Source organism: Myxocyprinus asiaticus, chromosome 6 (assembly GCF_019703515.2).
Source record: "Myxocyprinus asiaticus isolate MX2 ecotype Aquarium Trade chromosome 6, UBuf_Myxa_2, whole genome shotgun sequence".
In the NCBI taxonomy this organism is placed as follows: Eukaryota; Metazoa; Chordata; class Actinopteri; order Cypriniformes; family Catostomidae; genus Myxocyprinus; species Myxocyprinus asiaticus.
The window spans coordinates 41,192,357-41,205,863 of NC_059349.1; the positions used below are offsets into that span (position 1 = coordinate 41,192,357).

Genomic DNA, 13,507 nt, shown 5'->3' on the forward strand with positions numbered 1-13,507 from the left:
CAAGAGACATCGATACTATGCTGATTCTATGTCGGTTTGCTACCTGTGTATCTATCTATCTACTAATACAATGTATATAAATAATTAAATCAAATGATATTAAATGTATACACATATACACTGAAATTAAACAAACACGTTCTACACTATATGCTACTTGAAATAAAAAAAATAAAAAAATTCATACGCAGAAATTGGCCATTATTCAAAGGCTGTCAGTAAACTTCGGAACTAACACGTTCATGGAAAATCTGTAAATAGGACTGAATGATAAAATTGTTTTACAGGTCTCGAAATATCATGGGAAATTAATAAAATTGCTCATGTCATGGAGAAGCCATGGAAATTTCTATTTAATATATGTGTGTTTCTTCAATTTTGGGCACTTTTAGCAGTGTGGAATTCTAGCAAGTCTAAAATTAAAAAAATGGCTATAACTTCAAACAGAAAAGGTTAGTAAATGATTGTTTTACATTACAAGCATGTTAACACGCATATTATTTTTGTCTTGTGGCTATACTTTTTAAATTTTTTGTATCTTTATGTTAATGGACTGGCCCCCCTGGGGGGGGGGGGGGGATTTCTCCCCTTTTCTCCCCAATTTGACATGCCTAATTCCCAATGCGCTCTAAGTCCTCGTGGTGGCATAGTGACTCGCCTCACTCCGGGTGGCGGAGGACGAATCTCAGTTGCCTCTGTGTCTGAGACAGTCAATCCGTGCATCTTATCACGTGGCTTGTTGAGTGCATTACCACGAAGACCTAGCACGTATGGAGGCTCACGCTGTTCTCCGCGGCATCCACACACATCTCACCACATGCCCCACGGAGAGCGAGAACCACATTATAGCGACCACGAGGAGGTTTACCCAACGTGACTCTACTCACCCTAGCCACTGGGCCAATTGGATGCTCAGGAAGTCTGACTGGAGTCACTCAGCACGCCCCAAATTTAGATTTTTTAAATAAGATGAATTTGTTTTTTGGGGCAATCAGCATTATGACACAAATGCTGTTGATTGATCTTAATTTGTATTAAACCCGGAATATTCCTTTACATTACACACTCTTCAAACAGACAATTTTTTTATCTAACTTGTTAAGAGAGCATGTGGGACCATAAAATACCTACTAATATTTACAATTTCTCAAAGAAGTGATCAAATACTCCAAAAATGTTTTGATAAATGGAAATAAAATATGGAATTATTATGAAACATGAAATTGCACTAACATGTTTTGCACCACTTCATAAAATGACCCATAAGTGCATCTTTTCCTCAGTGTGAAAAAGCACCATCTGAAGTTATTAAAAATGAATGGTTGATGATGCCGAGACCTTAATTACCCTGGAATGTGGCTCGTAGTAGGAAAACACAGTTTGAGACACTCAGGGTGAGGGAGAGAGACCGGCACCAGAATTTAAATAGCCACTTAGATGGTTTGTTGATCCAATCCTCTTGGCACACACACACACACACACACACACACACACACACATACACACACACTCCAGACATGAAAGTAAAAACCAACAATACTGTGAGGGAAAACTTTGTTTTGCCGGTAATGCTGTGAAAGTCATAAATGTGTTTTCATCGATATCTCTTATTTACAAAACAGTCTTTCTCTAGTAATGGCTTCCCAGCAGTGTTTTCTCTCAGCCGGATGAACGAGAGCATTGTGGGAGTGATTTAAACCATGGGGCTATACTCTTGCCCCTCAGGCTATGGACCTAAATGTCTTCAACTGCTCAGTGATTTACTTGCCAAATATGCAATCTCATCTAACCAGCTTGTTTTTCTCACAATATGTCATGAGGTTGACTGAACTTTAACAAATCATTACTCTTTTTCTCTCCCCTGTGTGCCCTTTTTCTCTCTCCATCTCCTCGTCTTTCTTTCTCTGTAGTTACATTGCTGGACACTATGTCTGCTCTGGGAGACCTTGGCTGGGAGGCCTACCCAGCAGAAGGGGTGAGTAATGCAAACGCAACCAATCAAAATCGAGACACAACCACACATGCCATCTCAGACCTCTTTAATCAATGCTCATTCTTGCACCCAGACAATTATGGTGCACTTTGTCCCAGCGCCTGTTTCACACTAAATGATTTAAACTATTTAGGGACCTACAAACTATCGATTTCAGACACACATTTGAGGCCCATTTAATACATTTCAACTTGCGTCCATTCATCTGTAATCATGTTGTCACTTCTCAGATGTGCTGGAACTTCACATGATCAGACCTGACCTGCACATGTATATTCATGAGTATGGATACAACATCAGTAGTGAGCTAAATCTGATAAAAAAACATATTTTGGTACGTCCTCATTTGAAAACCGATCCATACATAAATTAAATAATGCCTTTTTAAATTCTAAAAATTAAAAATGTTTTCTTTCAGGGTTAGGGTATGGGTTAGTAATATAGTAATTATAATCAGCCGTATATAAAAACAATAGAAGTCTATGGTATGTACCTATCGAGTTAATGCAAAGTAAACGTGTGTGTGTGTGTGTGTGTGTGTGTTATAGGGCTGTCAATTGATTCAAATTTTTAATCAAATTAACTACATGATGTGCCCCTGAGAAATGCCCCCAAATAAACTTTCACAAAGCGAAATATAATGGACCGAATATTACATGTCAAATAATAAATAAATTATAATTAGTTCACCCAAAAATGAAAATCCTCTCATGATTTACTTACCTTTAAGCCATCCCATATGTGTATGACTTTCCTTCATCAGCAGAACCGAAGTGAAGATTTTCATAAGCACATTTCAGCTCTTTTTGTCCATACAATGCAAATAACAGGTGCCAGTAGATGGCTGGCTATTTGATGGTCCAAAAGGTATATTTAGGCAGCATAAAAGTAATCCACAAGTCTCCAGTTGATCAATTAATGTCTGCTGAAGCAAATGAATAGGTTTGTGTAAAAAATAAACTGAATATTAAATCTTTATTAACTTAAAAAAATCGCTTCCTGCCAGCAGTCGACGCATAAGTGACGTAAGCACAATAGTGCGTTCGCGCAAGAAGTCGAACGCACACACTTTGTATACAACAGAGGAATGAACGTCATGCAAGAGTTAGGTCATTTCAAACAATAATACAGTGCTTACCGGAAGCAATGATTTAAAGTGAAGTATGTTTTAATTATCGATTTGTTTCTTACACCAACCTATCGGTTTGCTTCAGATTGATCAACTGGAGTCGTGTGGATTAATTTATGCTGCCTAAATATGCCTTTTGGACTGTCAAATAGCCAACAGTCTAATGGCACCTGTTTACTTGCATTGTATGGACAAAAAGAGCTGAAATGTGCTTATAAAAATCTTCACTTCGGTTCTGCTGAAAGAAAGAAAAAAATACATATCTGGGATGGCTTAAAGGTAAGCAAATCATGAGAGAATATTCAATTTTGTGTGAACTAACCCTTTAATGTACTTCCATAGAAACCAGCATTTTTATACATGGCTTCCATAAGAATGATTAGTCGCCTAGTTGTTCAAGCAACCCACCACCTAGCTTATGTTTCGTAATATGTAGTTTTGCTCAAACCTATTGCCAAGGTCATCTGTGAAATCTACGTACATTTGCAAGTGGGCTTTGAGAGCTTACTCCTGTTTCCAGCCAAGAACCGCTCAGGTTCGGCTTTACACCACCAACACTCTCGCTTTCTTCCAATTTATTTGAAGAAGACATCAAGATTAAGAGAGTCTACAGCAGGAAAACAGTTTCTTGTGCCAGAGAGCAGAGGAGCGAGCCGATTATTCTGAGTGGAGTAGAGGAGCCCTGCTCTGTCTCTTGATGCACCCAAAGTGGTCTAAAAATAATCAAGTTAGCAAAAACCATGGTGAGCTTAAAAGAAAATCAATCTTTGGGATTTCACAGCCGCCTTTTAAATGATTTAATAGAGCTGTCAGAAGCTAGATCAGATTGCCCCGTGCCATACATACACACAAGATGTGTCATGTAGCAGCTAAATCTGGAGACGAGCACAATTTACAAGTGATTTTTCAGCATTGCTGAAAATAGTGTGACAGTCTGTGCTCTGTATTCTCTTCTCAAACAGAGAAATATTAGACTTTCATAACAGAGTATTGCGTTGCATAACTGGCTGATATTTTGTTGGTAACACAACACTGCCACCTTGCCCTAACACAGCCAATGAATACAAAATGACAGCATGTAGAATATGTAGAAGCCAATGCAAACACTTCAAAACACATGATGAAAACAGATGCACACTATTAGCCAAACATAAGATATGAGATTCGTCTTATTTAATATTCACAATTCACAAGCAGGTCTCAATTTATATTGAGTAGATTTGCTTGGGTAAATGAGTAGAAGGGTACGGATTAGTATTTGTGATTTTGTGGTGGTGTAGTGTTGGTGAACTCAGCTTTGTAGCTCTTTGGCAGATGCAAAGAGTATCTACAGGTGCTGTGTTTTTCCTAGGCAGCATTCCAACTTTCATACTATCCTTCCTAAATAGTATGCAAGATTAGAATCAGTGAATCCCAAATCATAGTGTTTTGAAAATAGTATGCCGAAGTGCCTAGATGGCTTACTTGATGTGGTGTTTATTTGAAGTTTGTTACAGCTCTCTTGCAACTGTAGAAAAATCGCAAGAAATGCAGGTCTACATACAGTTTTTTAATGTATAAAAGTTTAGTAACTGTGAATTTTTAGGGAATACATTTAGCTAGATACTAACGCTTACATGCGAAAGCAAACAGTAAGCGAACAGGGGCTTGTGGTATTAAGACAAAAAAAAAAAATTACATTACATTAGGCTTGGGATCGATGCCGTTTTTCACATTAAGATAATCGGATGATTTACCCGATGATTATTGATATATATATCGTGATTGTTTCAGATATACTGTAAAAAGGACCACTTGTTGCACAATAGTCTTTGTCTTTTCAAACATATTTCTTAACACAACTTTTGTAAAGTATGTGTGGCAGGGTTAATTAAAGTGGGTCGCGCACCGGACACATCTGGCGGACCACATGGCACATTCTAAAATTTGAAACAATTATTTCCTATGAAGGTACATATGCACACACTGCAGGCTCACCATCTCTGGAGGTTGCTCAAAATTCTGCAGTGCCACAGAGCTCAACTCGCTTTAAAATCTACCCAAATCATTATCAAAGGACGTATATTATTTACTCTAGTCGTTACTGGATGTTATATTGTATATACAGTAAGTATCTTTCATAGAACCTACGCAATGTATTATTAGGTACAAGTATGTCTTTTTGTTGTTTGACAGCTTGAATGAATGACCTATTCAATGTTACATACAGAGAAATTGCATAATAAATGTCGCTGTTTGTAATCATTCAGTTTGCACAGTTATACCAGTTTTATACACTAACCTGCAAACTGATCAACTTCGCATAATTCTTGAATAAGCACAAAAACCTTCATTACACTGGACTGCCATTAGCTTGTAATGTGTGTGTGATCTGTCCCTTGTCCATGCCGCAACCAGCTTCAGTAAATGTTATGTCACTCCCTTGTGGTCTCCCAAAGCTATTACGTCAGACTGGAATGGAAGGCAACTGACAGTGTATTGAAAGCACACAAATTAGGGATGCAGCCCTAGTCTCACCAAGAGCTCTTAAATAGCCATTCTTCTCTTTTTCACCACAAAACCTTAACTATATTTAATCAGGATTAATTAATACATTACGATAAAATATCAGATTAGTAATCTGAATTGAAAGACTTTACCCGTCATTCCCAGTCCGTTATTGGATTGCATACCATGAATGCATTAGTTGGACATCAGAACCCTTTTCCCACATTATGTCTCTGACTAACACTTCATCGAACATTCCACCATGTCCTTGAGGAGTGTTTACCTTAGATTCAATGATAGTAAAGTCTTTTTGTTTTGCTTGCTTGGCAGTAATTTAATGGGCGTAAACTGTAAGGCTAAATCAGGTCTCACAGCTGGACTTGCGTTTCATACTTCAGGATTATCTCGTTGACCTGTAACCCAATGAACCTCCCGACATTGAAGCTTTCTGGAGAGGCTCACAGGAAAGCCAACATGTTCCCAAAGCGAGCAGTTAATCTCCATTGGATATTTACCTTACAGACTCAATCGGCTGCCACTTGACCCTCACAGGTCAAAACTAATACAGCTTTGCCTGTCCCAGATGTGGAGGGTTTGTTTTGGATCGACTCTCAAATGACTACAGTCATTTAGTGAGTGCATGTGTCTGTTATAACAGTAGACGAGAGAAAGGGGTTGTTCTTACCTAATGTGTTTTTGTAATCATCTGTGCTGTTTTTGAAACAGCAGACATATTTGCAGTTTTTTAGCATCTCGTTCAGGAGAACCGTATATTTTAGACAGCATGTCAAGTTAAAAAGAATTTCAACATTTAAAACCGCATCCTGAGACTCCTGCATTCCTGTTACTTTGGCTGCGTCTAGCTATTTTTAGTGCAAGAAAGTTTTCGGTCTGAATGGTCCCTAATAAAGCTTTCACTGTCCCAAATGTTGAAGGTCCATATGTAGAAGGTTTGTTTTGTATTGACTCTCAAATGGCCATGGTTATTTAGGGAGTGTGTTCATGTTGGTTTACTAAAACAGAAGGGAATAAGGTTCTTTTGTTTTTATGTAAACATGCTAGATGAGTGGCTTTCACCATTGCGCTGTTTTGTCAGTATCTTACTCTGGAGTGGCGTGTCTTTTTAGAAGCAGTGTCAAGTTTAAAAGTTCTGGAGACTTCTACTCCTTTGAATGTTGTGCCGTACCTTGCTTTTTTTTTGCGACACAGTTTTTAGATGCCGTGTCAAAAAAACAAAACAAAAAAACAACAACAACTTCGAAAATCGTGTCTTGAGACTCCTGTGTTTGGTTATATTTGTTGCGCTGCATCTGTCTGTGCTATTTAAATTTGTTTTTATTATATATATATATATATATATATATAATGTAAACGTGCTAGACGGCCGTCTTTGACCATTGTTTTTTTAGATGCCATGTCAAGTTAAACAGATCTCTTAGACTGCTTTGTGTTATATTCATTGCTCAGTGTCTAGCTTTTTTTAGTGCAATAATGCATTTACTCTGAACAGCATCTAATACAGCTTCTGTGTCCCATATGTGGAAGGTTTGTTTTAGATTGGCTCTCAAATAGCCACAGTCATTTAGTGAGTTTATGTGTCTGTAAATAAAAGGGAGTAATTCACACAGGATGATAGAAAACAGGTAACCCTAATAAAGTGTCCTCCAAAAGGGGCCTTCACCCCAAAAACAGACGTACTTTTAGGGATTTAAAGTCATTTGCACAAGTATCTTAAACTACCAGATGATTGTGGGATGCAATTAGGTTAAGCCAATGAAGGTCTAAGCAGACCCCCCTGGTTTGACATGTTTGCTTGGCTTCAAAGCAGTCGGACCCTGTGAAGGGTGACCAGGGAATGGAGTTAAGGTATTTCAGATGAAACTCAAGAGGGAGCACCCTGCTGGAGAGGTTAATTAACAAGACGCCCACATCACTCTTATGACTGCTACCTTGATTGAGAGTGGCTAAGCTTTACCGCATGTCCAAATAGCCTGTTTTTCACTTAATAATTGTGTGTGTGTGTGTGTGTGTATGTGTTGGAGTGGCTGTGCGTGGGAGGATTTATGAATGTTTCAGTGTATGCTTTTGGTTAGCTAGTTTCTTTACGAATATATCAATTGCATATGGCCAATTTCCTTTCAGATGGTAAAATCCTATCATACCATTCTGAAATGTGTAACTGTATTGTGTATGTGTGTCTGGAGAACAGGAGTGTGTAACACAGCACTCTAGACTTTTGTATGACCACCCATCTGTGGTAAAAAAAAAAAAAAAAAAAAAAAACTTCATGACTTCAGACAATACATCCCCAAAGAAAGTTTCCATAGTGGTTGGGTTCAGACCAACTTTTCAGAAATGCATAAACCTGCCTTTATCCCTGTGTAAATATTCTTTCAAATGACGTTATTGTGGCACTCAAGGGAAAGAACGTGCCCTTGCTTTCTGCTAGACATTTAGTTGCCATGTCACTTTGATCTGTGATGTCCGCCCATTCTCACCACTCAGCATATGGCTCAGTTGAAAGTTGAACTGCGCTAGCAATTGACCCTCATGCTTCAACTGCATTTTCAAACTGTAAGCTAATGGAAACGTGTCACACAACACCCTCATCATTATACATTGTGACATCATGAAATAAATAATAGTACATTTACTTTTACTTGAGTTGATTGAAAATGAAGTATTCAACTTCACTACAATTATTTTTCACCACAATTACAAAGTACAAAAAAAGACATAATATTTCTGAATTTTTGGGAAGAAGAAAGTTTTAAATGCTAAATCTGTTTATAAACTAAAACGCACTGTGCACGGCACCCGCAGGGCACAGCATCATGAGCACAGTAGCTTGCATAAACTGCTGCTGGTGTCCTCTCTTCTCTCTAGCTTCTTCAAAACTTTCTGCCCTGTCACTATACAAGAACTATAATACTGTAATTTTCTGCATATTTCGTTTTATTCTGGAAAGGAGCCGTTCATTCAGGTATGAGGGAACTGTCTGAACACGTTTAACCAATGATCAAACTTCACTTGTTTTTAAGGTAGGCAATGTTTTAACTGTGTCAAACATTAACACAATGTAGTTTGACATATATGTGGGGTTCCCTATCTGTCACTCACTCGACGTTGTGTTGATGTAGTGACACTAGGGGTCACTCTTGGAAGCCCCAAACACCTCTGATCTTTGAAAAAAGGCTAATGGGAATTGGCAAGTGGAATTTGCATGCCACTCCCCCGGACATACGGGTATAAAAGGAGCTGGCTCGCAACCACACATTCAGATTTTCTCTTCGGAGACGAGCGGTTGTGCTCAGTGAGCTGAATTCCTCTGCTGTCTGTACTCACCTCAATCTGCTGGATTTTACAGCACATTTCAACGGCTTCTCCCCCTCTGCACCCGTGGAATGCAGAGAACGCCCTTGGGCGCTTCGGCAAACTAAAAGAGTATATTCTCTAGAAGAGTATATTTTCTTCTCCTAAAAGAGTGGCACTTACGGGAACGTCTTTTTAAAGATGACTTTCCGTTTGTGTATTATTCCTGGTTACGGTTGTTACCTCTCCGCTTCTGACAGCCACGATAGCTGTCTTACGTGTCTGTGCGCTGCCCACGCGGAGACATCGTTGTTGGGTTATGTCCTCATTGCGAGAAAATGCCTTTGGCAACGTTGCGGTCGCGGCTTACCTTTGTAAGGGGGAATGCCACCCCAGTGGCTCCCCGCCTTGGTCCTTCTACCTACGGGTATGAGGCCACATCGGTTAGCACTGGGGCCGATTTGGGGACTTCAATGGGAGCACCTCCACCGGGTAACCCCCACGGACCTCCCATTCCTCAGCACGCTTGCTTGCCCCGATCGGGCTCTCGGATGAGACCGCCGGCTCGTCTCAGGGCGAGTTCGACCACTTAATAGGAGCTCGGGAAGACGATGGGCTCTCGATCGCAGCATCGGAGAGCGGGCTCGTCCAGTCTGACGGGGAGGCTTTGGCTGGGCTTCCTCCTTTGGGTATGGTCGCCCAGTCTCAGGCCGATGTGGAGCTGACAGACATGCTTTCCCGGGTGGCCGCAAGCGTCGGGCTAGAGTGGAGCCCTCCACTCTCCCCTGAACCCTCACGGCTCGATGATTGGTTCCTGGGCCCAGAGTGCTGCTCATGGCTGCGCCGCGCCCCACCCCGGTCCCTTTCTTCCTGGAGGTGCATGAGGAGCTGACGAGATCATGGAGGACACCTTTTACTACCCGATCCCAGTCTTTCAGCTCCCCCGCTCTCACTACCCTCGATGGTGGGGTGTCCAGGGGATATTCGGTGATTCCCCAGGTGGATAAGGCACTCGCAGTGCACTTGTGCCCGCAGAGCGCTGCCACCTGGCGTGGTCGCCCGAAACTCCCATCCAGGGCCTTTAGGTTTACGTCGTCTCTGGCGACTAAGGCCTACGGTGCTGCTGGACAAGCTGCCTCTGCCCTGCACGCCATGGCTCTCCTGCAGGTACACCAAGCCATGGTGCTAAAAGAACTGCATGAGGGTAGTTCTGACCGGGGATTGATGCAAGAACTGCGCTTGGCGACTGACCTTGCTTTCCGGGCGACGAAGGTCATGGCGCGGTCTCTCGGGCAGGTGATGTCCACCCTGGTGGTCCAGGAGCGCCACCTTTGGCTCAATTTGGTCGAGATGAGGGAGGCTGACAAGGTACAGTTCCTTGTTGCCCCCATCTCCCAGGTTGGCCTGTTCAGCGACACCGTCGAGGATTTTGCCCAGCAGTTCTCGGCAGTGAAGCAGCAGACGGAGGCTATCCAACATATCCTGTCCCGGCGCGGTTCAAGACCCCGCACCCCGTCTGCTCGTGCCCAAGGGCGTCCTCCTTCAGCAACAGCACCGGCTCAACTGCAGCGTGGCCCAGCCCCGGCGTGGAGCCCACAGCAGGTAGCAGACACCACCCATCTCATGGCCGGCCGCCAAGAACCCGAGGAATGCTTCGAAGTGCCCCTGAGATGGGCGACCCAGGGACGAGGAGACCCGCTGCTCTGGAGCTGGTGGACAGACCACTCCATCTCCTGGTGGAGGGCCGGGAGGAGAATCTTTTGTTTTATTTTCATTTAATTGTCCCTCCAGCCGAGATGAAGAAAGGGTTTTACAGCCCCTGCTTCATCGTACCGAAGAAAGGCGGTGGGTTGCGGCCAGTCTTGGACCTACGAGTACTGAATTGGGCTTTGCACAGCCTCCTGTTCAAGATGCTGATGCAAAAACACATTCTAGCGAACATCCGGCATCAAGATTGGTTTGCGGCGGTAGACCTGAAGGACGCGTACATCCACGTCTCAGTTTTACGTCGACACAAACCCTTCCTGCAATTTGCTTTCGAGGGCCGGGCGTACTAGTACAAGGTCCTCCCCTTCGGCCTGTCCTTGTCCCCTCGCATCTTCACGAAGGTCGCAGAGGCAGCCCTTGCCCCATTAAGGGAAGCGGGCATCCGCATCCTCAACTATCTCGACGACTGGCTAATCCTAGCCCACTCTCGGGATGTGTTGTGTGCACACAGGGACCTGATGCTCACGCACCTCAGCCGGCTGGGGTTTCGGGTCAACTGTGAAAAGAGCAAGCTCTCCCGGGTTCAGAGCATCTCTTTTCTCGGTTTGGAGTTAGACTCGGTCTCAATGATGGCGCGCCTCACGAACGAGCGCGCAAAGTCGGTGCTGAACTGTCTGAAGGCATTCAGATGGAAAACAGTGGTCCCACTGAGGCTCCTGGGGCATATGGCATCCTCAGCGGTGGCCACACCGCTCGGGTTGATGCATATGAGACCACTTCAGCACTGGCTTCAGACTCGAGTCCCGAGATGAGCATGACACATCCCGCGACTACATTGGCACATCAACTGCCTCGAGTTGTTGGCAGTACTGCTCGCCCTGCAGAGGCTCCGGCCATTAATCCAGGGCAAGCATGTGTTGGTCCGGACGGACAACACTGCGACGGTAGCGTACATCGACCGCCAAGGCAGTCTACGCTCCCGTTGCATGTCACAAAGTCACTGCGAACCACTCATATCCCAGGCGACCTCAACACCGCAGCGGACGCGCTGTCATGACAGGTTACGCTCAGTGGAGAGTGGAGACTCCACCCCCAGGTGGTCCAGCTGATTTGGAGTCGATTCGGTCAAGCGCAGGTAGACCTGTTTGCTTCCCGGGAATCCTCCCACTGCCCGCTATGGTACGCCCTGACCGAGGCACCCCTCAGTATAGACGCGCTGGCACACAGCTGGCCCCCGTGACTATGCAAATATGCGTTTCCCCCAGTGAGCCTACTTGCACAGACCCTGTGCAAGGTCAGGGAGGATGAGTAGCAGGTCATCCTAGTAGCACCCTACTGGCCCACCCAGACGTGGTTCTCGGACCTCATGCTCCTCGCGACAGCCCTTGGCGAATTCCCCTGAGGAAAGACCTTCTTTCTCAGGGATGGGGCACCATCTGGCACCCACGACCAGACCTCTGGAATCTCCACGTCTGGCCCTTGGACGGGACTCGGAAGACCTAAGTGGCCTACCACTCGCGGGGTAGATACGATCACTCAGGCTAGGGCTCCCTCTACGAGGCGTCTGTATGTCTTGAAGTGCCATCTGTTCGCTAAGTGGTGTTCTTACCGACACAAATACTCCCAGAGATGCGCAGTCGGATCGGTGCTTTCCTTCCTGCAGGAGAGGCTGGAGGAGCAGCTGTTCCCCATCCACCTTAAAGGTGTATGTAGCTGCCATTTCGGCACATCACGATGCAGTGGATGGTAAGTATTGGGGAAGCATGACTTGATCATCAGGTTCCTGAGAGGCGCTAGGAGGTTGAATCCCCCCAACCGTGCCTCATCAACTCGTGGGACCTCTCAGTAGTCCTTCGGGGTCTACGGGGAGCTCCCTTCGAGCCCCTGGAGTCAGTTGATCTAAAGGCATTCTCTCTGAAGACTGCCCTCCTGACTGCGCTCACTTCCATCAAGAGGGTAGGGGACTTGCAGGCGTTCTCTGTCAGCAAAACATACCTGGAGTTTGGTCCAGGCTACTCTCACGTGATCCTGAGACCCCGACCGGGCTATGTGCCCAAGGTTCCCACGACCCAGTTTAGGGATCAGGTGGTGAACCTGCAAGCGCTGCCCCAGGAGGAGGCAGACCCAGCCTTGGCGTTGCTGTGTCCGGTGCATGCTTTATGCATCTATTTGGATTGCAGAGCTTTAGAATCTCCGAGCAGCTCTTTGTCTGCTTTGGCGGTCAGCGGAAAGGGAGCGCTGTCTCCAAACAGAGGATCGCCCACTGGGTCATTGATGCCATCATGATGGCATATCACGCTCAGGACGTACCGCCCCCCCTGTGGGGCTACGAGCACACTCTATCAGGAGTGTGGCGGCCTCCTGGGCCCTGACCAATGGTGCCTCCTTAGCAAACATCTGCAGAGCAGCAGGCTGGGCAACACCCAACACCTTTGCAAGGTTCTACAATATCCGGGTTGAGCCGGTCTCGTCCCGTGTATTGTCAGGTACGAGCAGGTAAGTTCCGGGACAGCTGGCCAGGTCTACCACTTGCGCATAGTGTCTTTCCCCTCCCCTGAGGTGAAAAAGTGCGGTTTGACTCCCAGTCATGTTCACAAAGTTGTGATCCCTGGATGACTGTCCTCCTTAGCCCTGTGGCAGACGAGTTTGCGGAGAAACTCGCTGCCGGCCCAGTACATGTGCTAACTAAGCCCTGTACTGGGGTAGGTGTCCACATGCGCCAGTTCCCCATAGGTGACCCCATGTGATATATCTTCTGCTAAATCGTTTCCCTATTGGTAAACTGCATCTTCCTTGGGCAGAGGTTCCTCTGCCCTGGTCACCATGTTTGTAGAGCTCCTCCCCCCTCAGGTAGGACCTACCATGGGACTTCTCCACAT

The 13,507-nt window shown here is 44.7% G+C and overlaps 1 protein-coding gene across 1 annotated transcript in view; it reads left to right on the plus strand.

Annotated features, from left to right (window-relative positions):
• LOC127442385 (ephrin type-A receptor 3-like) overlaps positions 1-13,507 on the plus strand; it is a 218,670-nt gene that overhangs the window by 24,868 nt on the left and 180,295 nt on the right. The window contains exon 2 of the mRNA XM_051700372.1: positions 1,911-1,975. Coding sequence (XP_051556332.1) covers positions 1,911-1,975 — 65 coding nt within the window. The remainder of the gene's footprint in view (positions 1-1,910; positions 1,976-13,507) is intronic.